This window comes from Manis javanica, chromosome 10 (assembly GCF_040802235.1).
Source record: "Manis javanica isolate MJ-LG chromosome 10, MJ_LKY, whole genome shotgun sequence".
NCBI classification, from domain to species: Eukaryota; Metazoa; Chordata; class Mammalia; order Pholidota; family Manidae; genus Manis; species Manis javanica.
Window position 1 is genome coordinate 115,815,917 of NC_133165.1, and position 27,729 is coordinate 115,843,645.

The following is a 27,729-nucleotide window of genomic DNA, read 5'->3' on the forward strand; positions in this document are numbered from 1 at the left end:
GTCAATTTGCAGGAGGTGGGCAGGGTGGCAGGGACTAGGGATAAAGCCACCCCAAAGTACCCTCCAAAGGGCATCAATCCACTGGCATTGCCAGTACAGGGACAAGCCGCATCTTTCTGTTGAAAGAGCAGAAGAGAAATGGTGTCATTGCCAGCCAGGACCATGTGACAGAACAGCCCCTCAGACCCGGAGGCAGCCCCCTGCCCTCCAATCTGTGCACAGGGCCCTAAAACTGTGGCCGCAGATGTGGCAGGGTGTCCTGAGGAGGCTATGGAGCCAGGCACCTCCACCTCAGTACCTCATTCCTCCTAAATTCCTCAACAACTGACCCCACAAACCACACCCTGGGGCAGAGCTGCCCCCAGCAGAGGGCGAACAGCCCTACCATGGCAGGGCCCCCCACTCGGCCTGGCCCCAGGCACCCCACTCTGGACTGAGCATCAGCTTTCATGCAGTCACCTCCACCCCCAGGCTTCTGGGTTGGAGCAGCCCCTACCCCCAACCAACCCCAGAATCCTGGGAATGTCTGAGCCCAGGACTGGGGGCAGCCCTGTGGAGGGTCAGGGAGATGCAGAATCCTAGTACTTTCTGGAACCCAGACCTCATGACTGAGTTTACTGGGCCTCAGCACCTCAGACCCCTCCTCCTCCAACCACATAAGGGGAGACGGTCCCTGGGGGGACACTTGCCCTCCTTACCCTCCCCTCTCCCTTCCCTCCACCTCCCCAGGTGGCACGTCCCACCTTTGGGAAGGTCAGTGGTGATGAGAAAGGGCCTACCCACCATCAGCCCCCCTGCATCCCCTGCCCTCTGGGCCACCCACCCACAGCCGCCCCAACACACGCAGGACAGTGGCCAGGCTGCAGAGTGTGAGCCAGGCCGCCCAGCCCTGAGCTGTCGGGGCCTTGGGCGGCATCAGGCGCCTCATCACGTCTCCCACCCTCATCGCGCTTAGCCCACGTCACTGCCTTCTGCCTCTGATCCTTCGCCCAGCCTGCCTGTCCTACCCGACATGCTCTCCTCCCAGGCCTGTGCTCTCCCACTGCAGAGGCTCTCCTCCTCCCCACTGTCCCCTCCCCGGGGAAACAGAACTCTGTACTTGACCCCCTCAGGCCCTTCCTGAAGTCATCTGGGGTAGGGTCTGTCCACCCCACCAGCTATGGGCCCCCCCAGGGATGCCCTCCATTGGCCAGCACCCAGCATGGCCCTGAGCTGGCCTCGGATGTGAGCCCCTGCCCTGGTCCCGGCTCCCTGGGAGGTGGGGACAGGCTGCCTGGCAGGGCCAGATGGCCAGCCTCCCTCCGGGCTCCCAGCCCTGGCCCTGGCCCAGGCTGCCCAGTTGCCCAGAGCTCCTGCAGCCCACGCTCCCGTCCCAGGGTGCTTTATAATTCTTCCTTCTCGGGCATCTTCCAGCAAAATATTTGAAGAATGTTCTAATTATCTGAGATCAGCCAGGGAGGCGGGCCTGGGTCCACTTATCCAGGAAGAAAGTCGACAAATACCTGCGCGAGCAGCACCTGGCCCCCATGCCCACCCCAAGCAGCTTCTGCTCATGTGGGCAGGGGCTGCCACAGGTGAGCTGGAAGAGGCTCTTCTCTGGCTCTGGAGCCCAGCTGGGTCCTATGGTGCCAGTGTGGCATGGGGGCAGTGACCCTGCCTGTCAAAAGGGGATAAGGATGTCTTCCAGGTTTGGGGTCACTCTGCAGAGCCCTAGAACCACTCTCACCGTGCCACAGCTTGGTGCCAGCAGGGTCCCGCACCCCTCCTCTGTGGGATGGAACGGGACAGGACAGAGGGGTCAGACCCGGACACCGTGCCAGGCCCCCTGTCCTTTCTCTGGCCTCTGAATCTGCTCATCTCCTCCCCTGTTCAGTGGGAAGCATGGGGCTTGGGGACATCCCCAAACCTCAAGAAGGCTGTTCTGAGCCTGTTTTCTCATCTGAAAACAGGGGCAATCAGCCCTCTTTCAGCAACTGGCTTCTCCCGCTACTGGCCTGGGTGGGAAGAACCTGGACCCAGCGGGGCGGTGGTGCCGGCAGGGATGTGTGCCAACACAAGGCCTGCACCTGTCGGGGGAGGACAGACCAAGAGGACCACCCTTTCTGAGTGATGTCCCCACCCTGTCCCACCCCACCTCCACTGCGCTCTTCAGGATGGGCCTTGACAGCCCCGCTTTACACATGAGGAAACGGAGGCCTTGAGAAAACGCCCAGAAGGGAGCTTCATGGGTGGTGAGCAAGAGGGTGCACAAAGAGGCTGGAGGCAGGACAGGGCCAGCTGGGAAACGGGGCCAGCCGGGAAGCAAGGCCGTCCCTCTGCCCCTCCCTGCCCTGCCCTGCCCCCGCCCAGGCCTCAGTTTCCAGTTTGCGTAGCGAGAGGCAGAGACGACAATCTAGTATCTGTGGCTGCATCCTAGAGAGGTTCTCTGGGTTCGGGATCCTGTGCTTAAGCTCTGCTCTGCTGCTGACCCTCCCTGTCCTCTCTGAGCCTTAGTTTATCCATCTGTCCAGTGGGAAGAACAGCCCGTGCTGGCAGACAGGGTCTCCTGTGGGCCGGCCCCTCCAGAGCAGGCCCTGTCTGCTGCAACCTTCCCAGCCCACTGCCCCACTCAGCTAGCTGCCCACAGTGTTCCCAGGGAAGAGAACAGAGCGTCCGCCTGCTCCCTCGTGCCCCCGGCGGCCAGCCACCGCCCTCCCCACATAGCTGGCATTCCTGGCCTGGCATCTTGAGACCCCACCCTGGGGAGAAAGCAGGCAGCCTGAAAGAAAGCAGGCAACGGGCAGGGAGTCTTGGGCAGGGTTGAGGCTTCTGGAGATGGGCAAGTACTACCAGGTGGTCCTCCACACCCCCTGCTGGCACAGGGAGCTTATGGCTGAGGGGGCACAGGGAGCTGGAGGGTCCTCCAGCCCCCACATCTGCCAAATCTGTGAAATCAGACTTAACCCAGTCACTGTGACCCCAAAACCCTAGGATGTTGACCTCTGACCTCAGAAACTGCCAGACCTCTGCTAAGGAACTTGGGGCCTTATCATGACACTCCTGGGTTTGGGCCCCACTGGACCAGCAATTGCCCCTCCGGGAGCATCCTGCCCCCTCTGGTAGCCAGACCAGATTCCGGGCTCAACTTGGTACTTCCCCCTCCAGGAAGCCTGCCCAGGTCTCTCCTCTGTCCTCCCCTTCCCAGCAAGGTCATATCTGTGCCAGGCTCCTAAGGAGGCTCTTGGAAGCTCAGATCCCCCAATACCTGCCTGACTAGGCTATGGCCACACCATCTGCTGTGCTCTGGACCTTCCCTAGGCCTTACCCCAGGCCTTTCTTTTTGCCAAGAGAGGAGATGGGAACACCAATGCCCAGAGGCACTATGACACCTGAGGCCACACAGCGAACTGAGACCCCAGCAGGGATGAGAGCCCCAGCCCCAGCCTTGGTCTTGGTCCCAGTGCCCCAGATCTGTCTGATGCCCCAGATCTGTCGGACATGGGGGCGCCTTGCAGGCCTGGGTGACCAGGATGCCAACCTGAAACCTCAGGGCAGATGGGTGGGTGGACAGGCAGGCAGAACAGGTGGGAGGAAGCTGGCAGGGCCTGCTAGGCCCCGGCCAGGCTGGGAGTCTGGGGGCCTCCTAAGCCAGCCAGTGCCCTGGCCTCAGCTCCCCTGGACACGGTCTTGGGGGTGGGTTTGGGGGGTTGAGCCCCTGCAGGCAATGGACAGTGAGCAGCCACCTCTGTACAGACGGTGGGGCAGCACAGAGCTCTGGGCCCCAGGACCATGCCTGCAGGCCAGCATCCCAGAGGGTCTCCCTTCCAGGACCAGCTAAAGGTGGGAGCCTGCCTGGACCACATAAGCTCCTCAGTGCAGAGCAGGCATGAGGCAAAGCCCCTGAGCTCCCCCCAGTTCTGCGGCCCTGACCTCTGTTCTCACCAAGCTGGGGACCCTCTCTGGGCCAGACCCCTGGGCAAAGCTCCCTCACCATGCTTTTAGGAAGCGCACTGTTCTGGGCTGCTCCCTCCAAGGATTCCTGGACCACCAGGGCCTCCCTCCGCCAACGCCTCAGCTTGGATGCCTTGCAGATGGGGGTGCTCACCCCCACCCCCAGGAGCAGTCCACTCCAGTCCTCATCAGCCTGGTTGTGATGACTCCATGTGGTGGGTCTTCCTACAGTCAGCATCTTCAAAACACCTCCCCCGACTCAGGGGTCCCCAGGCCTTGACTGAGGTGGCCTGCAGTCCTGAGGACTGCCCCTGCCTTCCATGGGCAGCCCCTAGTTGGAGGAGAGGAGCAGCATCTAGCCTAAGGCCACACAACCACCTGGCAGGGGTCTGACATCAGAGGCAAGAGCAAAGCAGAGCTGAGGCCTTTCTCCCCACTCCCAGCTAGGCCCAGGCCCGGTCTGTTTCCCAAGCATCCCCCACTGTACTGCCCTCCCCACCTCCCCTCCTCCTCCCCGCTGCAGGAATCTCCATTTCAAAAGGAAGGAAGGCAGCAAGGGAGAGCCAGGGGTCAGGGGTCTGCTCTGGGCTCACACTCAGACTTGACAGGCAAACCCTGGCTCTCCCCACCTCCCTGGCAGGGGCTGGGAAACAACCGTGAGAGGGCAGGTCCCCCGGGGGCGCAGCCGGAGCCTCGCCTCCCAAACCCGCTCCTGGGGTGGACGCCACCCAAGGCAGAGGGCTTCCCTAGACGGAGTCCGCACGCCCCAGCCCCTACCTGCTCCTGCAGCTGCAGGGAAGGAAAGAAGGGAACATCTTGGTGGGGAGGGGCGATCCACCCAGTAGCCACCTCCAGGAACCACAGCCCGGAGTGACCCCCTGGCCAGTCACACAGCCAGCCAGCTAGGGCCTGAGAGAGAGGATGGGTGGCTGGGAGGTTTCTGGCAGCCCTCACCCAGCACCCTCCCCAGACACTGACCAACAGCAGCCCCAATCAGGCCTTTCCAGGGCAGGTGTCCCTGGAGCCTCTGTGACCTATGTGATGGGCCAAAGTCCCTGTGTGCTCCTGAGCTGCTGAAGATAGAGGCCAGGGACTGAGGCTGCTGCCTCCCTGTCCAGTGCTCCAGGACACTAGCCTGCCAGCGATCCCGGGCTCCTGGCCCTGCCACCCTACATGCACATTCCTTGAGCACCCCCAACAGGCTGGCTGCCTGGCACCCCAGCCCTTTCATGGGGCCGAGGCTCAAGAGGTCACCCTGGGAACCTGATCATTGCGTTCCACCACCAAGGCAGTGCTGTCAAGGCAAGTGCCCTTGTCGGAGCAGGGATGGGGGCTTGGCCCATGGGTGCGGCCATGCCAGCACCTCAGCCCACTGCGGGGCCTGTTGGGGGTGGGTGGCACACAGGATGGGTTCCAGGAATATGGGGATGTCAAGGGGATGGGTCTGGCTCCTTTGGGAAGAAGAGCATGTCAGCAACACCTGGAAACTCCCAGCGTTCCCAGCCAGCGGTGACGTTGCCCTGGGAAGACCTGAGTCAGAACAGCTGCAGCCCCCCAGCCCACCCGCGGTGTCCACCTGTGCCCACTGGAAGCCAGCACACCTGGGGCCTGCAGGCCCCCGCCACCACGGGGACCTCACTGGGCCCCAGATGCATGAGCACCATCTGACCGTTCACCATGTGTTTATGAGGCCCCGGCTGAGCGCCAAGTGCAGTGCTGGGCACTGGGGGGCAGCGGTCAGCCCACAACCACAGGTCTGGACTCAGAGCTCACATGCTGACAGCGCTGCCTCCCCGGCTCTGCCCCCAGTCAGCCCTGCAGATCCTGCCTCTGGGAAATTGTCCCTCAGCCCCCTCCATCGGAGGCCAGGGCAGGACCAGTCTTCTCCTGTCTCGCCGCTAGTCCCTCCCAGACCTGAGGTTTTTCCCTAGCTCAGGAGGAAGCTGCTGACCCCTGCCCAGTTTACGACCTGCCTTCCCATGGCTCTCCAGGCCCAGGCCAGCAGCCCCTGCCACCCTGCGCCCTCACCTCCCACTGCCCCACCTTGCTCTAACCAGCTGCAGCCCACTCCTCCCCCAGCTCTCCCCCACTTGAGAATGCCATTCTCCTTCAGCCCAGCACATTCTTTGGGACCCAGGTCAGTGGGCAAGGTCTTCCTGGTCCACCCTTATTGCCGGTAGGTTAGGGGCTCCTTCTGCGGGTCCCACAGGGCCTTGTGTCAATGATGGGGAAGGAGGGACGTGGCTTCCCGGTTACACCCACACACACAGCCAGTCCTGTCCCACTGGCAGAGGGGCTGCAGTGAGCATGTGCATGTGCCGGGGTGGAGAGGGCAGGCAGGAAGGGGAGGTGGGGAGACAAGGGCCTGGAGAGCATCTAGGCCTCTCACCCACCCAGGGGGAGAAACCAAGTTCCAGAAAGGGGGAGGGAGGGCTGTCCCCACGGTTGCCTCGCGTCCACGGCACATGGCACCATCTATATGTCGACCCAAAGGGGTCTCAAGCTAGCCAGCTGGGGCTAACTTCCCTATCTGCTCAGGGATCAGGGCCACGACAAGGAGGAGCCCGGGAGGGGGAATCTGAGCTCCTCTTGGCTCCACAGCACCCACTGAGGAAGCTCCCCGCCGGCTTGGGCTCCTGGGCCCCGAGAGCACCCTGGCTCAGAGCCTCGTGACCCCTGCTCAGCAGGCAATTCCAACCAGCTGGATTGGTTGGCTTCTCGACCTGTGTGGGGTTACAAGCAGTGAATCAGAGAGCGCTGGAGTTTGCTGGAAGCCGGAAACCTGTATCAGCAGGACTCCCTGAGAAGCAGCATGGGCCTAAGAGCCAGAGAGACACCGTTCAGATCTGGATGCAGCCCCCTTGGCCCAGAAAGGCGCTCTGCGCTCGGACCCTCACATTCCTCATGCCACCACCTCCCAACTGGGTGGCCCTTGCTCAGCTCCCCTCTTCTAGCAACCAGGGAGGACACGTTCACAGCAGACCCCAGCTGGCATGCACATGTCAGTCCCCCAGGGAAGGCTTTTCCTAGGGGGCCTGCGTCCTCTGAAAGTGGAAGGCAAAGTCCCCTTCCCCCGTCAGGGGCTCGGGGGCAGGTAATACATTCTGGAGGAACTCCCCTCAAAAGAGTTCCTAATCTGTCTTACCCCTCGGTATGGTGGGGCTCACCCCAGGGCTCACCCTGGGGCTCACCCCAGGACCCTGGCAGTGCTGATGCCTGCTGTATGGGGCTGGGCCAAGCCACCACCTGCCCTTGTCCTGGACTCCTCCCCTGGGGGACCTGGCCCACTCACAGCTCCAGCTGGGCACTCTGGCAGGACTCTCCGGCACAAGGAACACCTGGGTCACATGAAGGGCAAAGATGGCCATCATGTGGGCGAGGGGCTCTGGAATGCCACGGAGACCTGCAGGTGTCATCAGGATGCGACTGCTGGGGGACACTGCCCCAGGCTCTTCCAGACCATGGCTGATGCCTAGGAGCCGTTGCCGGGCAGGGTGGTGTGTCCCCCCACCCAGCCCCGGTCCCACTCTGAAACCTAGCGGGCTTCAGGGTCTGCGGTGGCAATGGCTGCTTGGGGCTGCACAATGGTCATGTGGCCCACTCACAGCTTCTGGCCCAGCCCTCATGGCATCCCCTGTGCTCAGACACCACCTGCTCCCATGTGAGGCTGGGAGACCCGTCAGTGAGCAGGGTTCAAGCTGCACGCTGTGCTCTGCCATGGACACTGTGCGGTGACCTTCTTGAGCCTCAGCACCCTTATCTTTAGAGTGAGCCAACCACCACTCACGGGCGCTGGCACAGAGGACCCGTGGGTGCTGGCTTCCTTCTATGCAGGGCCCTTCCCCAGCATCTCTGGCCCTCACTCCTGCATCTGCATGTATGCCTCCAGGGCCGGAGAACTCACTGCTTCCCTGCCAACAGCAGAACTGGCCCTGGCTGGGGGCACCTGGCTGGGAGGGTGAGGACGCCCCGGGTTGGGGCAGGCTCCAGAGAGGGCCCAGCAGGCAGAGCAGCTCTGTGACGGAGAACAGGGGGGAAGGTGGGGAAAGGGAAGGGGGAGCGCACCTGTGCCCACCCCCACTCCACCAGCCAGTCCGAGGGGAGGCCCCAGCCCTGTGCGCCCTGGAAGGAGGACAAACGGCGGTTTTGTCCTTGGCCAGCGGGCGGCCCTCACCACACAATGACCCTTTCATCAGACTGAGGGAGCCCTGGGCCGGGGTTTCATCTGACAAGGGAGGGCGCCGGCCTCCTGTCCCCTTGCTGGGGGAGTGAAGGAGCCTGGGCCCTTTGGGAGCTGGACCCAGGGGAGCCAGCTGAAATGCCTCCACTTGCCCCTGGGGAGAAAGGCTCTGAGTGGTTAGGTGACTTGCCAGAGGCACAAGGAGGGGCCCTATTCCGGGTACCCCCCAGTCCTGAGCTGACAAAGGATCTGGGTCTCCATGACCAGTACCTCTCCCCCATCCCATCCCCTCCCCTGCCACCTCCCTAATGAGCTGCCAGGGGCAGTTGCATGACAGAGCATGGTCCAGAGCCCGCGGAGGGGTCCTGGGCTCCCCACAGGCTGGGCAGCCCTGGCCCGCTGCCCTCCCAGGCTGGTGTGAGTCTCCCTGGGACACAGTGGGGGTGGAGAGGACAGAGGCAGGGAGGCACTTGCCAGGCTTGTGTCCAGTGTCCCCAGAGGAGCCGGGTGCAGACACAATGTGCAGTCAGGCAGGGCCTCAGACATCACCTCCCTTCGTGGGGACCACCTCCCCCAGGGTGCCTCCTCCAGCTGCCTGTGCACCCTGACACCCCAGGGACCCCAGGATGGCTTCCAGAGCCAGGAGGGCCGTTACCTGGGTTCCCAGTGGCTTCAGAGGAGGCCCTCTCTGCTGGACCCCAGCATCCCATCTGCCCCCCTTGGCAAGATGCTGAGGCTCTCTGACCCTGGGCTGATGTGCTTGCCAGTAAGAGTCGCTCCTTCTAGGAGTCTTACTTGAGCTCCTGTTTAGTCTGGACAACTTTTATCCAACCTTCAAAATTCTGTCTAGGCATCAACTTCCACTAGAAAGCCCTCTGAGACGCCCTAGAGGGTTCATCATTCTCCCGAGTGAGCACAGCACACAGGCCTCCCTCTGTGTCGCCAGTGGCCAGCCTCCCTGCTCCTGGTGGCCGAGAACGCCCCCACCTCCTGAGCACTTACTGTGCACCAGGCACCTAGCTGAACACATCTCTGAACTCACTTCCTGGACCCTCACAGCCACTCCAGGAGGGCTGAGGTCCCCTGGCCTCCACGGAGCAGAGGGCACAGCCGAGGTTACAGGATGCAAGCGGGCAGGAAGAGCAGCTCCTTTGTGCATCTTGAGCTAGGGGTCCCTTGGGGGTTCCCCAGTTTTAACCTCCCTGTATACCCACCACTCCACAGAACCATACATGCTTTCAAATCCCGACAGCCTGTGGGTCCAACGTGAGCCTGCAGAGAAGGATCACCATCTCCCAGTGACCGATGAGGAGACTGAGGCCCAGAGAGGCCAGAGACCCATCCAAGGCCACACAGCAGAGCTCCTCCCTCACCTGGACAGACGTAGCCCTCCAGTGGGAGCTGTTCCTCCCACAGGGGACCTGTCCATACCCAAGCCAGGTGGCCCCATTCTGCCCCCACACGGGCCGTGATGCCATGGGGTGGGCCTGATTCTGCAACACCCCCCCAAGGTCACACCCACAGGACTTCTGGGACTGCGGTTGGCACCACCAATAAAGCCACAGCGGCAGAGCCGGGAAGAGGCCCAGTCTTGGCAGGGCAGTGGTGAGTGCCCCCCGCCCCCCACAGCCAGGTGGTCGGTGAGTAACCGCCCCGTCACCCGTGACTCACTCAGCTCAGCAGAGCAGGCGGTCACCCTGAGAGGCTCACACCGGAAGACCTGGGGGATCACTGCAACCAGCCCCCACATCTGGGAGGGGGAGGCCAAGACCGGAAGGGACCTGCCCAGGACAGTAGGCCAGCCTGGTCCTGGCACAAGGCCTCAGCCAGGCCCCCACACCAGCTGACCAGGCACCACAAGCCCTCCTCTTGGCCCGTAGCTCCCACCTGCCCTCCCTTGGGCCCTCACTGACCCTCGCTGGCCCTGGGAGCATCTGCTCTGACAACAGAGGTGCAGAGAAGGGTAGGGCTGGCCAGAGGTGCCTTGCACAGCCAGGCCAAGCTCAGCGTCAGGGGCCTCACAGCCCTTCCAGGCCAGTACACCCGTCCGACCCAATCAGTGGCAGGGGCCCAGGCATGCATCTGGGATTCACTATGCACGGACCACAGCCCAAGACAGGGAGCTGGGAGAGTAGCCCAGATGAAAGGGGCAGGATCAACTGCCCGCCAGTGTCTGCGATCCCAGCAATGAGATTTCTTCTGGAAAGTTCTCTGAAGCAGAAAGAAGCCTCCACCCAGGGCCCCTCCTGCCCCTGTCATCCTCAGATCCCACAGGGCCAACCCTCTCACGCATTGCGCAGTACTGAGGTGGACTTACTACCAACCCCCAATAGTTCTCAAGGTGCTTTTGCACTGGCCGGCTCACCTGCCTTCAGGTGCTGGCTCACAGACCCAGAGAGGTTCTTCTCCCCACACGCGTTTATTTGCATCACCAGGGCCCTGTGCCTCCCAAACAGGGCAGGGGGTGCTCCAGAGATGCCCCGGGCCTCCCTCTCTAGCTCTGAGAATGGCCGAGTTAGTGTGCCCAAGAAAGCCTGCCATAGGCACATTCTCCCTTCTAGAGCTGAAGGTCACGCTGGGCTGGCACTGGGGCAGTGGTTGCTGAAGGCAGGGCAATGGTCAGAGTTGGCCTTACTGCCCCCTCCCCACCCACTGCCAAGCCCAGCCCTGGCCCAGGAACTCCTGGGAACGCTTGCCTGAGGGGAATCTCTCCTCACTGAGCTGGCAGTGCACACACAGGGAGTGAGCCTGTGTGGACGCAGAGGGCAGTCACTGCAGGCAGGGGTTCGGGGGGCCAACTACGACGGAAACCTTGGGGTCTATGAAGACGAACGGCCACCCCCTGCCCCAGAGCCCCTCAGTTGCTGCCTTGGCTCCGGGCTCTCCCGAGTCCCTGGGCCCCCTGCCCCCTTCCTCCTCTCAGATTCTTACTCCAGACAATCCCTGGGGGACTCCTGCCCACCCCATCGCCCCATTAATGCCAAACTTCAGCCAGCTGGCTCCAAAACTTATTTATTAAGCCGAGAATCTACCGAGTCTCTATCAAGGCTTCAGATTGAGATGCCCGGAACTCCGGGGAAGGGGAGGCTTCCCCACCTCGGTCGTTGGGAACTGGAGGCCAAGGCCCTGGGGGCAGACCCTGTCCCGGGAAAGACGATAGAAGCAGGGCTCTCCGGCCTGGCACTTGCCCTGCCTCAGTCCCCAGTGATCAGGCGCCTGCTCTGGGCGGCCTGCCTCCCCCCACCTCCCCACCGGCGATGCCTCCGCAGCCAGGGCTGCCTGCCGGGCCTGGAACACTCTCTGTGCCGGACCTTGTAATTATGTCGCACAGCCCGGGAAACCGCGGGCCTCGCAGCATCTGGCTGCGGTTGCGAACTTTTGTTTCAAGATGCGCGACTATTTATAGAAGGAAAACTGGTAGGATAGTAATTTCCTAGGAGCTGGAGGAGAAATTGGCTGCGTCTCTATTAAAAGGGGGTGGGGGCGCAGCAATTTATTAGGGCTGCGGCCACGAGGGAGAGGGGGTGGTGCCGGGAGCGGGAAGGCAGCGGCTGCCCCCTCTGGCCGCGTTAGGCGACCCCGGACGTGGCCCGCGTGTAAAGGAGGGGGAGGGGGAGGGGAGGAGAGAGGGGGAGCTGGCTCTGAGGTTTAATCAGTAGCATCCAGCTTAAATTCCCCCAAACAGCGGTTCCATAAATCAAACTTCTTTTTAAATCGGAGGCCAGAGCATATGCGTCCCATTAGCAGTCGGGCGAAGCCACCGCTGCGCCGACGTGCCCCCTCGGCTCTCTGGGCCCAGCCGGGCCCTGCCGGGAGCTTTCCGGACCCCGACGGGCGCTGCCCAGCCTGACTCACACGCGCGCCCAAGCTCCGTGCGCCGCCTTGGCCAGGACACCTGGACGCACCTCGGCCGCCTGCGGCGCGCACCGCGCGATCCCCTCGCGCCCAGGTGAGGAGAAGGCCCGGGCTGGGGTCAGGCCGCTCGCTGCAGCGGGAAGGCGCCAGAAGCCGCAGCAACGTCTGAGGACAACGTAGGTGCTGTCCGGTGAGGCTCAGCGTGCACGTGTGCGCCAGCGTGTGCGCGGGGAGCGGGTGTGTGCGCGCCCCTCTCCGGAGTGTGGCAAGGCCGTGTGGGCCTCGTGGGTTACATAGGGCGGGGGTTCCCGCTGGGCTGGGACGCGCAGGGAATCTCCGTGCTGCCCACACGCGCTCGGGCCTTGCGCTCGGTGCGCCCACTCTGGTTCGCCCCTGCAGGCGGGCCTCTTGCGTACCATCCTTTTTCTGACCCCCAAACCGGAGCTTCTCATTGCCGCAGCCGCTCCCCCAAATCCTCCCCGTTGGGGGCGGCTTAAGCCAGCGAAGCGACCCAAAGCACCCTGGCTCCCGTGCGCGCCGGACACGCGGCACTCCGCCCAGGGACCTCACTGCCGCCTTCCCTCCCCGTCCCACTCCTGCACCGGAGGCCGCGGAAGGGGCCCCTGCCCGCCCGCCCCGCGTGCGGCCCGCGGCACTCACAGGTAGCTGCCGCTGGACAGGATGAGAAAGATCTGCGGGCAATAGATGGAGAGAAGCGCGCTGCGCGGCGACAGCAGGAGCATGGTGGGCCGGCGCTCCCAACGGGGCTGGGCAGGCCCCGCGGGCAGGGCGCCTGGGCCAGCTGGGGCCGGGGTCCTCCCCGAAGCGGGGCGGCGGCACCGGGCGCTAGGGGCCCGGGCGCGCTGGCCGCGGCGCCGTGCTTGTCCCTGCCCCACCGCCTGGGCCGAGCATCGCGCTGGCGCTGCGGCTGCGGCTGCAGCGGGCGCTGGGATGAGAGTGAGGCGCAGAGAAGCAAGCAGGCGGCAGCTGGTGCGTCTCCGCCGCCGTTCAGCCCTCCGTCCGTCGATCGGTCGGAACCGGCTCTGTCGCTAGCTCTGGCTCACGTCTCCAACTATCTCGAGGCGCGCAGCTGCCATTGGACGGGCCTCCCCTACATCCGCCTCCTCGGCGGGCGGGTTTTTTAAAGGGGAGGCTGACCAGAGCGTGCTGCGGGAGCCGCCCCCAGGGCTTGCCCAGACTGCAGTAGCCTGTACCCACCCTCACCCACCAACTCCAGCGAGCCACACAGCTCTGGCCTGCTCTGGAGGGCGCGCCTGGAGGGGAGGCACCGCGGGGTAACTGCGCGGGGTGTGTTCCTGTGTCGGTGCATGCGCCTGGGTGCCTGCGGGAGTGTGCGCGCGTCTGTGAGGATGTCTTGTGTGTGCTGCTCCTCGGCCTGCGTGTGCCTCTGGGTTTGGTGAGGTTGGCTGGGTCGCAAACTCTCACCACCTAGCCAACCAGGCCCTGCCGGGCAAGGCTCACCTGTGCACATGCGCAGTGGTGTCTCTATTATAGAGTCCCGCATTGGCACTTCTGGAGAGGCTGACAGTAGGGAGGTCGCCCGAACGGGTACCGAGCCCCATCGCTCTAGTTTCCTCGCCTGCCTTCCTTTGCTCACCTCTGAGGGGTCGGCTGGCACAGGTGTGGGGAGTTGCAGATTCACAAGAACATACTTTTCTGAACAATCCTCCTTTCAGGGATTTTTTTAAAGCCCAGAAACACAGGTATTAAATCCCAGCTCCTACTGTCTGCCAAGTCTGGCTACAAATGGATGTCCCTCTAGATGCAGTGTAGACCCTGTAAGCCGGAGCCAAGGCACAAAGCAGAAAAGATGACAGGAAAAGAGGTCTGTGCAATATGGGGTAGGAGGGTGTGGATCCTGGCTTCTAGACCTGGTGCGGAGATCCACCCCCAGCATCCAGAAGAAAGGGCCCCGTCCCCCACCCTCATCCCCTGGCTCCTGGGCTCCCAAGCACTGCTGAGCCCCCTCTGCCTCTCCCAGCCCCCGGGGTGAAAGGCAGGAATGGAGCAGGGCTGGTCCTGGGACTTCATGACTCCAGTTCCAGTGGATAAAGGGTGCCCAGACTTCAGAGGGCTCCTCCCTGCCCTAGCTTGGCCTCCTCCAGGGCTGCAGCTTGCAGGCTGCATAGTCCAAAAGTGAGGAACTGGGACTCCCCAAAGCTATTTGTTTTGAAATTGCTCAAAATCCAAGTCACATCTGCTCTTGGGGCTCCAGTCTCCAGAGGGATTGTGAGGAGGAGTTCTCCATTCCTGTGGCTCTAAGAGCTCCCCTGGGGCTATAGCTGCACTTGCAGCCTGGCAGAGGGGCACAGACAAGTGGTGGCTGCATGTGCACAGGCGGGGCTGCAGGAGGCTCCCTGTGTATGCTCATAAACATGTGCACACAGGTTTGGGCTGGGGGGCTGTGATCTCAGAACATCCCCCAACATGCACAATCTGACATTTGGTTGGAACTTTTATGGCCCCAAATCCCCACCTCTGAGATTCCAAGGCCCTGAACTACACTCTGGAGGAGTCCTCTGGGTGCCAGCAGCAGCTGGGATATCGGTTAACAATAAGAAAGGCTTGGCTGGTGCACAGAGGTGGTTATTTGCCCCCACACCCCATCCACTGGGCAAAGGCCTGAGAACTAACCTTCTTAGCCCCCATGAAGGAAATGCTGGGGTTACCCCAGTTTTCAGGTGAGGGAGGGCAGGCTGGGAGGTCAAAGAACTCACCAAGGCCACCCAGTGAAGAGTGACGGGGAGGACCACCCCCAAACCTCTGTCTGTAATTCACTGGGTCCCCAGGTCAATTAATCCCTTAGGTCACATCTGGGCCCATCTGCCCTCTCCTTCCTGCCCTGTGCAGCCAAGATGGCTGGCAAAGAGAGCAGGTGCCTCCACTCCAATATTACAAGCAGGGGCTGCGGGGGCGGCAGGCGCTGAGTCTCCTCCCCAGGCTGGCTCCCTGGTCTTCCTGGCTCTGCTTCCACAGGGGTTTGGACACCAGGTGTTCTTCTCTCCCCCAGGAGTGGGAGACAGTGTGTTTTAGGGGACATACCAGGGGGATGGCGTTCCCCACTCCAGTGCTCCTGGGTGGAGGCAGAGGGCAGAGCCAAGGCCCCTACCTGGCTCCCTTACTTATTCTCAGAGATGCTGACACAGGTGCCTGGGAGCCCAGGATGCATCTCTGTGCGCTGTCTCCACTTAGACACTGGCCACCGTCCTGTTCAGAATGGCTAGAGCTGCAGCCCATTTAGAGAGGGAACCCGAGGCTCCGGAGACCAGAGAGGGGGACCTGCCTGTGGTCGTAAGACCTCAGAGCCCAGCCACCAGCCCTGGGAACCCAGGCTGGACACACCTTCAGCTCCTTCTGCTGCCTGGAGTGGGGAGGTGGGGTACATGGAGCTCTTCCCACAAGCTAGGGAGTAGGGACTGCTTTAGAGTGACTCCTGTTGAGGAACTGGAGCCAGGAAGAGTGGTCAGCGGTAGAGGCCAGAGACATGTCCAGTCCCAGCTCTGCCACTGCACTTATTCATGTGGACAAGTGACTTGACTTCCTTGCTCAGGTAGGACCCTTGCTTGGTCCCCTAATCCTTAAAACGGGAAGAGTGAAAGCACTTAACTCCAGGATTGCCAGGAGGGGAAAGGGCCTCAGTGCAGAGAACCAGACAACAGAGAGCCTCGCTGGGGTTTGCCCGCTACTGCGGGGGTCCAGAGGGCATCACCGTAGGGTCTGCCTGAGAGTCTGGAAAACAGTGCCTTCCTGCCCGTTCCCAACCCCCCTCCCCAGCCCCGCAGCCTCCGTGCGCTGCACTCTCACCTCCTATAAACAAACACCCGGGCACAGCCTGCACACAGACCCACAATAAACAGCCACCAGCAGTCACAGACACGCCGCCCAGGCCTGCAGAGCTGAGGCTAGGACAGCGAGCCTCTGCAGCCACCGGCCTCAGTTTCTCCATCTGTGAAATGGCGGAGGGGACGATGGCTGGAGGGGCGACGGACGAGGCGTTCTCAAATTGGGCTTCTGCGTCTCCGCCCGGGAAGCCGCGTCTCCGCCGGCGGCAGGGGCCGGCCCTGCCGCGGGCTGTCCACCGGCTTTGCTGGCTGTGGGACGCAGCCTGCCTCTCGGCGCTGGCGGTGCACAGTAGGCGCGCAGGGAGCGGCGGGGCGGGGGCCGTGGGCGCCAGCAGTGAGGGGCACCGCACCTCCTCACGGTCACAGCGCGCCCCCCCGCCCCACTTCGAGCGAGGCCGAGACAGACTCTGTCTAAAGGAGATCGCAGCTCAACAGGTAAGGACTCGGCTGGGTTCAGGAATGTGGAAATACGACTCGGAGCAGCTACTGCAGCGAGCAGCTAGCGCGGCCCGCCGGGCGCCCGCCCGAAGGGCCGCGAGAGGGGGAGCGCGGCGGGTGGGGGCCGAGCCGAGGGCCCCGGGCGGGAGGGGGCGTGGGGCCCGGACAGAGCCTGAGGCGGCCGGGCCCGCCGTGCGGCCCATCCCAAGCCAGCCGGACGAGTTGTCAAGGTAATTTCAACACGTCCGGGTGATGGATAGAGTCGAAGGGCCGAGGCGGGTGCCCCGGCCTGCGCGCTCGCGGCCGGGGTGCGCGGTCCCCGCCCGCCCGGGCCTCCTCGCCGGCCGACGCCCCCCGGCCCCTGGCCCCGGCCCCGGCGCGCCCTCCAGGCAGCGAGCGCTCGGCCTGGGCTCGGCGCCCAGCGCAGCCCGGGGGAGGGAAGGCACGTCCCACCCCCGGGGCCTGGAGCCCAAACAGGTGAAAGTACGGGCCGGGCACGCTCACCGCTACCCTGGAGCCCGGCCGCGGCCGCCCGCGCGCCCTGCCTGCCTTCCCAGGGCCTTGGACTCGGCGCCCCTCGGGGGGCGCCTGCCGCTCAGGGGGCTCGGGGGCGTCTCTGCCGGAGCAGGGTGCTGCACACAGGCCAAGCCCGGGTCTCTGAGAGCCGCCCGTGCCCCGCTTTGGTCCCCAGGTCCCCGCAGGAGCCCCGTGGAGCCAGCTCCTCCCGGCTGTCTCGGCTCCGGCGGCGGCCCCCGCCCGTGGGGATACTCACCCGAGCTTCACGTAGAGGACGCCAAAGCAGAGAAACACGGTGAAAATCCACTTGCGAAAGTTTCTGTGCATGATCCAGGGAGGGGGGCTGCGCCATAGACAGCGGCGGCCGGAAGGGACGCGCGGGCCGGGCGGGGAAAGGGCAGGGGCTGGGGGCCTCGGCGGACCGTTCTCAGCCGGCGCTGCGGCCCGGGTGGCCGGCGACACGCGGGCACTCGGCGCGCGCTGCCACCATGGTGAGCCCGGGGCGCCGCCGCCGCGTGCGCCTTGGGCAGTGACCTGGGCCGGGGGCCGAGACCTCGCAGCGGGGCCCTGCGAGCGCTGGCGGGGGGCCGGGGCTCGGGCGCAGCGGGCGGGCGCTGCCTCCACTGGGCGCAGCCGCCTGGGGCCGTGCGCGCCAAGCCGAGCGCCGCGGCGGCCAATGTGTCCGCACTTGTCGGCCTCCCCAGGTGACTCGCGGCCCCGGCCAGCGAGGAGCGAGAGGCGAGCGCGCCCCAGGTAGGAGGATCCGCCTCCCGCCCGCCCTCCTCGCCCGCCGCGCGCTCCCTCTCCCTGGCGCCCCGGCTCTCCCCTCCCTTGTCTCCTCCCTTCTCCGTGACACACAAACACGTCCAGCCCCCGGGCCCCCTCCCCAATCCTCTCCCTTCCGATCGCCCTCCCGGGACTGGGCAGGGAGGGGGGGATGCGTGGGGTGGGGGTGCCGCAGGAGGTGATGCGGCTCAGAAGAGACACCTGCGGGGCGGCCGGCTGCTCCCCTGCGCCCGCAGAGGTGAGGTTGGGGGCCTAGGGTAAGGCCGCTATAGGTGGTGGCCACTCAGCTTCCAGTTTCTGGTGGGGGAGGGAGAGACCATCGATCCCCATTGCTGTTCTGTGCCCTACCCCAGCAGTTAGCCGCTTGGGGTCCTCTTGGGCCACACCCTGAGCCCAGGCATCGCTGCTTCCCCCGCAGACCTCAAGAGCCCTCCCCACAGCACCCAGGTCACCCCCACCTGTTAGCACTTAACCACTAACTCAGGGAAGGAGCAGACAGGCCTGGCCAGATGCAGGGGGAAGGCTCGGAGCACCCCTGCAGAAGCCGTTTGGCTAAGCAGCATGATGGGGATGGGTAGGAGGATGCTGAGGGGGCATCCCTGGCTTTGGGGGAGGCTCCGAGCCCACATGGGGTCTCTTACCCCCTCCCCCACCGCCCCCAGGCTCCTCTGCAGCGCCCTACTCTGTAGTCGTGGTCAGCGCCTCAAGCAGGTGGCCACGCGGCCGCGAGGTGCCTCGCGCACCCGGGGTGCTCTGGCTTGGCTCAGCCCTGGGCGAATGGGAGCGGGGGTCCGCAGCCCCCGCTGTACCGAAGCCCGGTCTGTGTGAGGGGGCGGGACAGTGACGAGCCACCTCGCCGCTGTCCTGCAGCTCTTCCCCTGTTCTGCGGGTTCACAGCCCTGGATGCCGACAAGCGGGCCGCTCCTCGGTGAGGGGATGGAACTGGAAAGCGTTGGTCCCCGAGGACCCGCCAGGACCGAGACTCGCTGGGGTGGGAGTGGGGTCGGGAGGTCGAGGGAGGGGTGCAGCTTCCAGCCCCCCTTGCTCCCACCGACCAAGCCAGGGCAGAGATTTCTAGCTCTGGGCCTACCTCCCTCCCCTCGCCCCGCGGAGACCTGCTCGACACCCTGCCCCTGATGCCTTTCCTAATCCTTCCAAATTCCCTGAACCTTTGCCATCACCCCGGGGTGGGGGTGGGGGGCATTTCTCCGCCCCTTGATCAGAGGCCGGGCCGGTGCAGCTGTGCAGAGACTGGCTGACGGGGAGGCTCCCGGGTGAAAGGGACTTAGGAGATCATCACAGGCAGGGAAACAGGAATAAAGAGACATGGAATGACAATGGCAGTCTCGCCCCGGGTGTCCCCTGCGCCCTAGCACCCGGTATGTCACCCCATTCCGCGGAACGGGAAGCTGAACTTGGAAACCGGGAGTGTCAGGGCCGAGCCCTTGCGGCCGGTGGCCGGAGCGGGGCGCGCTGGGGGCGGGGGAGCCGCGAGAGGCTCTCGGGCGCGCGGGCGGATGCTGCCACCCGGCGGCCGAGCGGAAGCTGCTCGGCCACAAAGCCGCGGGCGCGCCATGGCCCGGATCGCGGGGCTACGAGGCGGGCAGTGCCCCACACCCTAGTACACCTCAGGCGGGCCAACGCCGCCCCCCGCCGCCACCGCCACCGTCTGTTAATGGCGCGACATCCTCAGGAGCTGTGGGTCTGTGGCTTGAACAGCAGCGATCGAAGGGGCAGGCCTCCTGCCTCCGACCTCGGCGACCGCCCCAGAGCACCGGCCGCACGGACCCCACGTCCGATCTGGGCCCGTGGTCGGGCTTCTGGACCAGCTAAGCAGCTGGGGCCCGGAGAGGAGAGGGTTACGGGAGGTGGGGCACGGGATGCCTGGTTCGTTCACTGCCAGCCTGCCGGCCTGTGCCTCAGTTTCCCCGGGAGAACGGGTGTAAGGTCGTGCCTCTGCCAGACGCGGAGAGACAGCGCGCAGCGACATGCTGCCCCCTGCCGGCTGTGGGAGGGAGAGTGGCACCTGCTAGAAAGGCGGAGCAGGTGTCCGGGGCCAAGTTCAAGGACCGCTGGCATCACCTTCCTCAGGCCGCTGCCTGAAGGGTGTCCGGTTTCTCTTACGCATCTCAAAGGGAGTCTCGGAATGGCTCCAAGGCTGGGGGAAATCTGGGGAGAAGAGCTCTTTGAATCCCCTCCCCGTGCGTGCATGCAGCGTGTGTGTGTGCGTGTGTGTGTACACATAGGCAGCTGCCTGGAGCAGCAGGGCAGCTGTGCCTAAGGTTCCCACCCAGCCTGTTCCAGTGCTGATTCCAGGCCTCTGGCCACATGACCTGCAGGAAGCTCCTTCGGGCTCAGTGGGGCTCAGTGGGCTCAGCCACTTCTTACCTACGTGACTTCAGGCAAAGCTCTCAACCTCTGGGGCTGGCTTTCATCCCTACCTGTGGATAACAAGGGCACCTACACCCCACAGGGTTCTGACACTTGAATGAGTTACCCCTTGTGACTGAAAAAAAAAGTGCATGGACAGTGCCCAGAGCCTGGCAGGCACACAGTCAGGATCATCCTGGCATCTTCTGGTCCGTCGACTTCATCACATACACAAGCTCCTTGCTGTCTGCTCTCTGTCTCTCTTGTCGAGCCTTCTGAACTTGAACTCGCACTAATTCCTGCCCCGGGAACCAGCCTTTGCACATCCTGTCCCTGTCATGCCGTGCTCTCCCCCTGGTTCTGCATGGTTCCAGCATAAATGTCCCCCATCAGAGGGGCCTTCACATTAATCCCCCCAACATACTCACTGGTATTCTCCATCATAATTCTGCTGTTCTCCTTGTGACACTGAGGACAGTCGTCATTGTTTCCTGTCTCCCACCAGCCTAATAGCTCCATGGGGTCCATCTCCACATCTGCTGAGGTTCCTGCTCTATCCCCAAGGCATAAGCTAGAAACATGGAAGATAGTAAGGGCTCCAAAAGCAACTGCTGAATGATTTTCCAGGAGCCAGCTGGCATCCATGACCTGCAGTGTCGCAGGCTGTGGAGAGCAGGGACCTGATACTGACTCCTTTGAAACTTGAGTTTGAACTCAACCACCATCTCCAGCATCAACCACACCCCATTCTTGCTGCCTTTCCCTGGCCTCCTTCTTGCATCCTGTGACTGGCTCTATTCCTACTCTGGCTATGCTGAGCATGTGTTGGGCCCTGTCTAGATAAGGAGCAAGTGCTCACGTATTGGACCTCATGCTGCTAGACCACCACACAGATGAGGAAACTGAGGTAGAGAAGGAAGTGCTTGGCCCAGGTCACAGCTGCTGGAGCCAGGATTCGAGCTGAGACCCACCAGGCTCAGTGCCTGAGCTCCTTCCACGGCATGTCTCAGAGTCTAGGGAAGCAGGGCCTGTGCCTCATGGAGTGGAGGGTATGGAGTACACTGTCCACACCCTGCTGCTGGGAGTCCCCAGTTCAATAAGGAGGACACTGAGTGTGGCAGGAGGCCCGGGACTAAGACCATGAGGAGGTGTTGGTGACAGCTGGCAAACCCAGGACAAGTGAGGTACATGAGGGCCTGCAAAGGGAGGTGTGGTGGGTAGAGTCCCCAACATCCCCCCAGGATGTCTTGCCCTGATCCCAGGGACTGTGACTAGGAGGAGATGGCATGCCCGTGATCATGTCACATTATGTGTCAAAAGATATAAGGTTGCTAAACAATTGACTTTTAGGTCATTAAAAGGGGTTTATCCTGACGGGCCTGACCTAGCCCCTTGAGCCCTTTAAGTAGGAGCTGCCTCTGGTTGGAAAAAGGGGCCAGAGAGATTCAAGGCACGAGAAGGACTTGACATGTCATGGCTGGTGAAGATGGAGAGGAGCTGGTGACGAGGAATTCAGGTGGGCTTCAGGAGCCAGGTGTGGCCCCTGGCAGGCACGGAAACAGGACCCCAGTCCTACAGCCACAAGGACTGGTTTCTGCCACCAACCTGACGAAGCCCGGATTCTTCCCCAGAGACTCCACGTGAGATCCACCCCTCCCGCACCTGGGTTTCTACCTTGTAAGTCCCTGAGCAGAGAATCCAGCCACACCATGCTGGACTTCTGACCCCCAGAACTGAGAAAACAAATGGATGTCTTAAACTGCTATGTTTGTGGATACCTACCACACACTAATATAAAACTAAAACAGTGTGATTGGAATGGAGAGATAGAGGAGCAGAAATCCAAGTGATGGGACAGTGTGCACAACGGCTGCTGGGTGCTGGCAGGCCCTGGAGAAGAGCGAAAGAAAAGACCGAGAAGAGGCAGGGGCTTGGGCCCAGAGGCCCAAATGCCAGGCTAAGGAGCACAGACTTGATTTTATGGGCACTGGGGAGCTATTGAAGACTTCTGAGGGACAGCGAGCCACCAGAGGAGGGCCCTGGAGGGAGTATTCCAGGGTTTCGTGACCAGCCAACGCCTGGGATCACCCCAGACCTACTTCTCCAGAGTGTCTGGGGAGGGGTCCTGGGAATCTGCAGGTTCCACCATCCAGGCAGCTCTGGAATCAGCACATTTAGGAAATGCTCCTCTTGGACAAACGTGTAAGTGGTTCAATGTGCTGAGCCCACATCCCAGATCCTGCCCACATACAGGTTTTCCCAAGCCCCTGTCCAGGGTGGTAAGGCCCTGTGTGGAGGAGCCGCACACTGTGGGAGCTGCAGAGCCCCCTCTGGTGAGCAACAGCCGGAATCCACTGGGGGGAAGAGGCCATGCGAGGCAGCGGCGTTCGACAGGCGCCCGAGAGGACCTCCAGGGAGCCCCCCTGCCCGCCCGCGTGTGCTGCCGAGGCCTCCCCGGGAGAACGCAGACAGCTCCTGCCTTCCCAGGGGAGATGAGGAGCCCCACACGGCATGTCCTGGAGCTTGACACTATTCCAGAACAGCCAGGACCCCGGGAAACAGGAAGGAGCGAGCACCTTGCACCAATGGCTCACCAAAACATATAAACAGGAGGTTACCGTATGACCTCTGACCTCCATGGGGAGTCATGAATCCAGGAGCTGAGGCATTCGATGGGGGGCTCAGAGCCGCCTTGTGAATAAGCTTGCTATTTGATTCGAAGGTGCCGGGGGCTGGCCCCGCCCCTGCAGAGGGAAGCATCTCAGCTGCTGCCTGTCCTCACCTGCTTCAGGCTCTCACGTCGGTGGCTACCCGCCAGTCACACCTGCCCAGCAGCCTGAGGAGCAGGGAACCCACCTCCCAACTGCCGTCGGACTCTGATGCAAGGGAGAAGTCGATCTTGACTGTATCAGTTGGCCAAGGTGGGGAGGTTTGTGACAGCAGCTAACATGACCTACCCTGCCTGAAGCAGACCTCCCCTCACCTCGGCTGACGCCCTCAGATACGGCACTTAGACCCAGAAAATCAACAGCGCAGGCTCGGGGTGGGGAGACGTGGCCCAGCAGCCCCCTCGGACTTGCAGATGCCAATGGCTTCTGAGGAGCAGCTCCCACTGCCCACTGGTGCACCTGCTGGAATAAAGAATAAAAGCCTTACTCAGAGCAAGGCAGCACCATTATGAAACACGTGTCTTCAGGCTGCTTTCTCCCTGGCCTTGGAGGTGACGTTCCTCTAATTAGTCAGAGGCATCCACCTGCCCAAAAGGGCAGGAGGATTGTTATGGCCAGAGGGAAAAGAGGGCATGCAGCCCATGTTTTGTGACTTAGCAAACAGGCTTTTTGACCCAAAGGGAAGGTCTAGGAAAAGCCGGTAAGAGAGTTCGTACCATAGCAATGGACCTGGAGAAAGAATAGAAAGAGAACAGACACCCCATCCACTGGAGGAAGGACAATTGGGCTGAGTGACGTAGCAAGGAAAGGGGTGTGACCTTCAGGGTTTGGTGCCAGAAGGGAAGAGGGGAAACACGGGTTGGCATTAGGAGGACATGCAGGCCCATCAGGGGCCAGTCCTCGGAGAACTACACCACCGTTCAGGAGAATGCCACACGCCTGTCCAGGTGGAGGGGCTGACTGTCCTGGCCTGCCAGGGCCACACTCAGTTCTAGAATCAGGCAAGTTGGTTGGCCTGGCTATAGTAGCTCTTTTTTGAATTGCTGCAGAGTGAGAATCTTCCATCAGGCTCTCAGCAGCTGCCAACACATAATCCATGAATTTTCCACTAACAGGATGTTTGCCTGGGACCCAGGAATTTTCATTCCCTACCTAAATTTCCCTGTGCAAACACCCTCCCCTCCTTTTCAAAGGCCCAGAATACTGAGAAGCCCCTCAGGACAGGGGCAGTGATGGCCAATGAGGATGGAAAGTCCCCGTATCAGTACTTGAATGGAGAAGACAGTTATGAAAATAAGCTCCATTGCACTGTACGCCACAACTTGCAGAAGGCAGTCAAAGCTGTACTCAGAGGCAAATGTGTTGCTTTCATCGGTAAATGAAAAGAAAATTAAGTGAATCAAGTACTGAGCATAAGAATTTTGATAAATACTGTATTGTCCAGGATCTGCAAAGCTGTTTCTGTAAAAGGCCAGAAAGTAAATATTTCAGGCTTTGCAGGGCCACATAGTCTGTATCACATAGTCGTCTTTGATTTATTAATTTTTAAAATAATTCATTAGAAATGTAAAACGCATTGTTAGCTTGGGGATTTGGCCCCCGGCCATAATTTACTGACCACTTTTCCTGTTGCAAATGACAGAAGTCAAGCTGGAAGCAGTAAAAAAGGGGAACTACTGATTCACATACCTGAAAAGTCCAAATGCAGTATGGCTTCAGGCATAGCTGGATCCAGGGCTGAAATAGAATTAACAGTGATTTCTGTCTGTCAATTCTTACCCAGAAGTTAGCCTCATTCTCAGGCAGGCTCTCTCCGTGAAGGGCTCCTCATGACTCCAGACTTCTGTCTTCCAGCTTGACAGCAGCAGAAGGAAAGAGCTTCTCTTCCCCAGGTTCCAAACAAGTTCCAAGTTTGACTATCATCACCTTTGAGCGTGCCAGCTTGGGTCACATGGTTCTCCCTGAGCCAGGCACTGTGGCTGAAGAGGGAAGCACTGGAACCCAGACTGGGGTCATTCCCATCCAGATTGCCTAGACTGGGAAAGGGCAAGTAGTGGCTCCATGAGGAAAACGGAAGAAGTGACATGAATGCTGGGTGGGAGAAAGAGCCAGGGTCCTCTGCACATTTAAAATTTGTATTTAACAAACACAGGCAGCACAGGCACCATTCACCAACTCATTTAAAGCTCCTTGAAGCCATGTGAGTGAGGTATTTTCACCCCCACACAGATGAAGAAACTGAGACAGAGAGGACAAGGCGGACAGCTCAGAAACTTACTACTGCACGCTCATCTGCAGGTTGAGGAAGGCCGCAGGACCGTTTCTAAAGATGCCAAAAAGCCACTGAGAGCAGTTAAGACTTCCTGATTTGGAAAACACACACATAATAAACAGAAACTCTTAGAAAGCTCAGACCAGATGCTGCTTCACTAGCGTGACAGGAACTATCTGGATGTCACCCTCTCTGCCTCCCTCACTCCCCCAGGCCAGTGTTTTCGCCCTGGGCATGCTGGGTGCTGGACATGTACCCCTCATGCCATTCCGCCTGGCATCTGGGGCAATACTCTGTGGTCCATGATTCAGTCCTACCTCTGTGCCTTTTTCATGATGTTCCCCATATGAAATCCCTTTCCACTACCGTTTACATCCCAACCCTGACCATTGACCTCCTGAGCCTTTAGGATGGGTCAAGCCATAAGGGCACTTAGGCTCAGCCAAGACCTTGGACCTTGGCTAGGCAAGGGCCACACACTGTGCACTCCATCACCTGAGTCAGCTGGGGGCTCTCAGTGGTGGCACCATGGACATCTGGGGCTCCACAGTTCTCTGCGGCCGGGGCTGTGCTGGGCACTGTAGGGTGTTCAGCGGCCTCTACACACTAGAAGCTTGTAACACCCCTCCCCACAGTTGTGACACCCCAAAGTGTCTCTAGACACTGCCAAATGTCCCCCTGGGGGATAGAACTGGCCCTGGTTGGGAACCATGGATCTAAGCTACCAGGCTTGGACTTCTTGGTGTGGAGAATAAGGTTCTGTCCACGCTTTGCTTGGACATCCCCAGGATGGGGCCAGGTCGGTCAGGCCCAAGCTGGTCACAGGCACATCTGAGCTCCAGCTTGGGGGAAGCAGAAAAGTCCAAACAAGCATTGTCCTTACGAGTGAGGCAGCATCTGCCTGGCTCTGCCCGCGTCCTGCTGATGCCACCTGGTCCATGGCCATGCCCAGCTACAAGGGAGCTGAGAACCCTGGTCATAGGCTGTGCTACTGGCCGGGACCAGCTTCCACTTCACAGGACAGATGGGCACTCAGACCCAACAGGGAGAGGGGACAATGGATTTTGGAGGCCAGCCAGTCCCCTTCATTCCTTAAGACTCTGGTCCCCACCTCCATCCTCTCTATACCCATTGCCTGACACCCACCCCATGCTACTCACTATATTCCTACAGGCCCCTCTAGGCTTTTGATTCCACATCTTCTGGTCTAGAAGGTATAGCCTGAACTCCTTGGCTTAGTGTAGGGGACCTTGTACCCAGGGCCAGGTCCTGCACTGACCTGCCTTGTCACCCACTGGTACTGTGTGATCCACGCAAACCATATGCAGTCTGCTGAGCTGATCACACCTCTGGCGTTCACACTTTTTCTCCCTCAAATGCTCTTCCAAACTTCCCCAGTTCTGCTTACGTTTCTCTGCATATTATAACAATATATACAACAGCAACACTTAAATGAGATAAAAGTGCATTTGTCTTTCTCATAAAAGAAGTCTAGTTGTAGGTAAACTAGGGCTGGTATAAAGGCCATATATGTCATCAGGGACCCACCCATGCTCCTGCCAGCTTACTGTTCTCCCTTCTTGATTGTGTGTGTCCTCAGAGCCCAAGATGGCTGTTAGAGCTCCGCCATCACATCTGCTTTTCAGGCTGCTGCTTGGAAGAAGGACCAAAGAAGGGCATGCCTCTCCGTGTTCCTGGACACTCCCACTTACTTCTCAGTGGCCAGAAGTTGATCACATGGTCATACCTAGCTGCACCGGCGGGGAGGAAATGTGACCTTTGGCTGAACAGCACTAGGCCAACTTCGGTTGGAGCTCTGTTACGAAGGTGAATGAGGAGATGGATGCTGGGGTACACAATCACTGACTTCTCCCCACCCTGTGATCCACTCAGACGTCCCCATCCGGGATCCCATCAGCCCATGAGCAGCTGATCATTCCAACCTCCTCCCTGACGGTTCAGCTGGGCCCCAGCCTGTGGCCAGGTCCAGATCTGTTCTGAAGGAATACAGGAGCAGGTGACACCCCCACTTCCCCCCCCACCGTCAGCCATCCCTGTTGATCAGAAGAATTTCAAGTAAGCCCTGCTCAGGGCTGGTCTGGCTGATGCAGGGCCAGGGAGTGTTCATTGTCTAATGCAAACACTCACTGCCACTCTGCCACTACATTTAATTTCATGCCTTTTTCATGCCTTTTAAGCCAAGTGCATTCTTTAGAACACAGGGCTGAGTCACCGGGTTTCTCAGCCTCTCAGGGAGTGACTGGCCAAGCATTTGTGGGAGGGGGAAGCTCATTTCTGAACCAGGGACTCATCCTTAAGAAGCTGGATTATCTGAAATGTAATTGCATCCGTAGCCATAATCCTATTTGCTAGGTTCCTCTCCTGAAAGTAATGTTCTTTGTCCCTGGCACCAACAGCCATGGCACCAGGGCTGATGACTGACGGCAGCCGCACCTGGGCATCTGCACTCTTACCCCACACGTGCCTCGTGAACAAACACCTTGACTCTTGGTCAAAGTATCTAGTTGGAGCCCCTTGCTTTAAGGGTGGGAACACCGCAGCTCAGGGAAGAAGGGGACCACAGGGCCACCTGACGGCCAAGCAAGGACTGGAACCCATGTGTGGTGGCCCCAGAATCCACGGGCTTCCTGCATGTCCCCCATAGCTACACCCAGCATGGACTTCCTTGCTCGCACCCATCCCCTCAAGGAGGGCCCTGAGGAGGTAGGGGCACTGACCCTGACTCCTCAGCATCCCCCCCATGGGGCTCCTTAGCTCTGCCTGAGATGCACACGGGCCACCAGAGGGCAGAGTCCAGGGGGCCAGCGCTGGCTCCAGTCCTGGCTGAGG

The 27,729-nt window shown here is 61.2% G+C and overlaps 1 protein-coding gene and 1 long non-coding RNA gene across 5 annotated transcripts in view; one reads left to right on the forward strand and one right to left on the reverse strand.

Moving 5' to 3' along the window:
• The window catches only part of WNT7B (Wnt family member 7B), a 50,055-nt gene extending 32,575 nt beyond the window's left edge, over window positions 1-17,480 (reverse strand). For 2 of the 3 annotated variants that reach the window (XM_073214036.1, XM_073214038.1), the window contains exon 1: window positions 17,039-17,480. In XM_073214036.1, the coding sequence (XP_073070137.1) occupies window positions 17,039-17,134 (96 nt within the window). In that variant the 5' untranslated portion in view covers window positions 17,135-17,480. Of the gene's footprint in view, window positions 1-12,625; window positions 14,972-17,038 lie in introns of those variants that run through there. The other variant, XM_073214037.1, reaches the window with a different exon arrangement.
• LOC140843666 (uncharacterized) lies at window positions 15,035-23,879 on the forward strand. 2 transcript variants are annotated; one of them, XR_012121641.1, is made up of 4 exons: window positions 15,035-16,263; window positions 16,958-17,077; window positions 17,487-17,535; window positions 18,439-23,879. It is a non-coding gene; the product is annotated as an uncharacterized lncRNA (long non-coding RNA). The 2 variants fall into 2 exon arrangements; XR_012121640.1 differs by lacking the exon at window positions 15,035-16,263 and adding an exon at window positions 16,281-16,496.
• The last annotated feature ends 3,850 nt before the right edge of the window (window positions 23,880-27,729 follow it).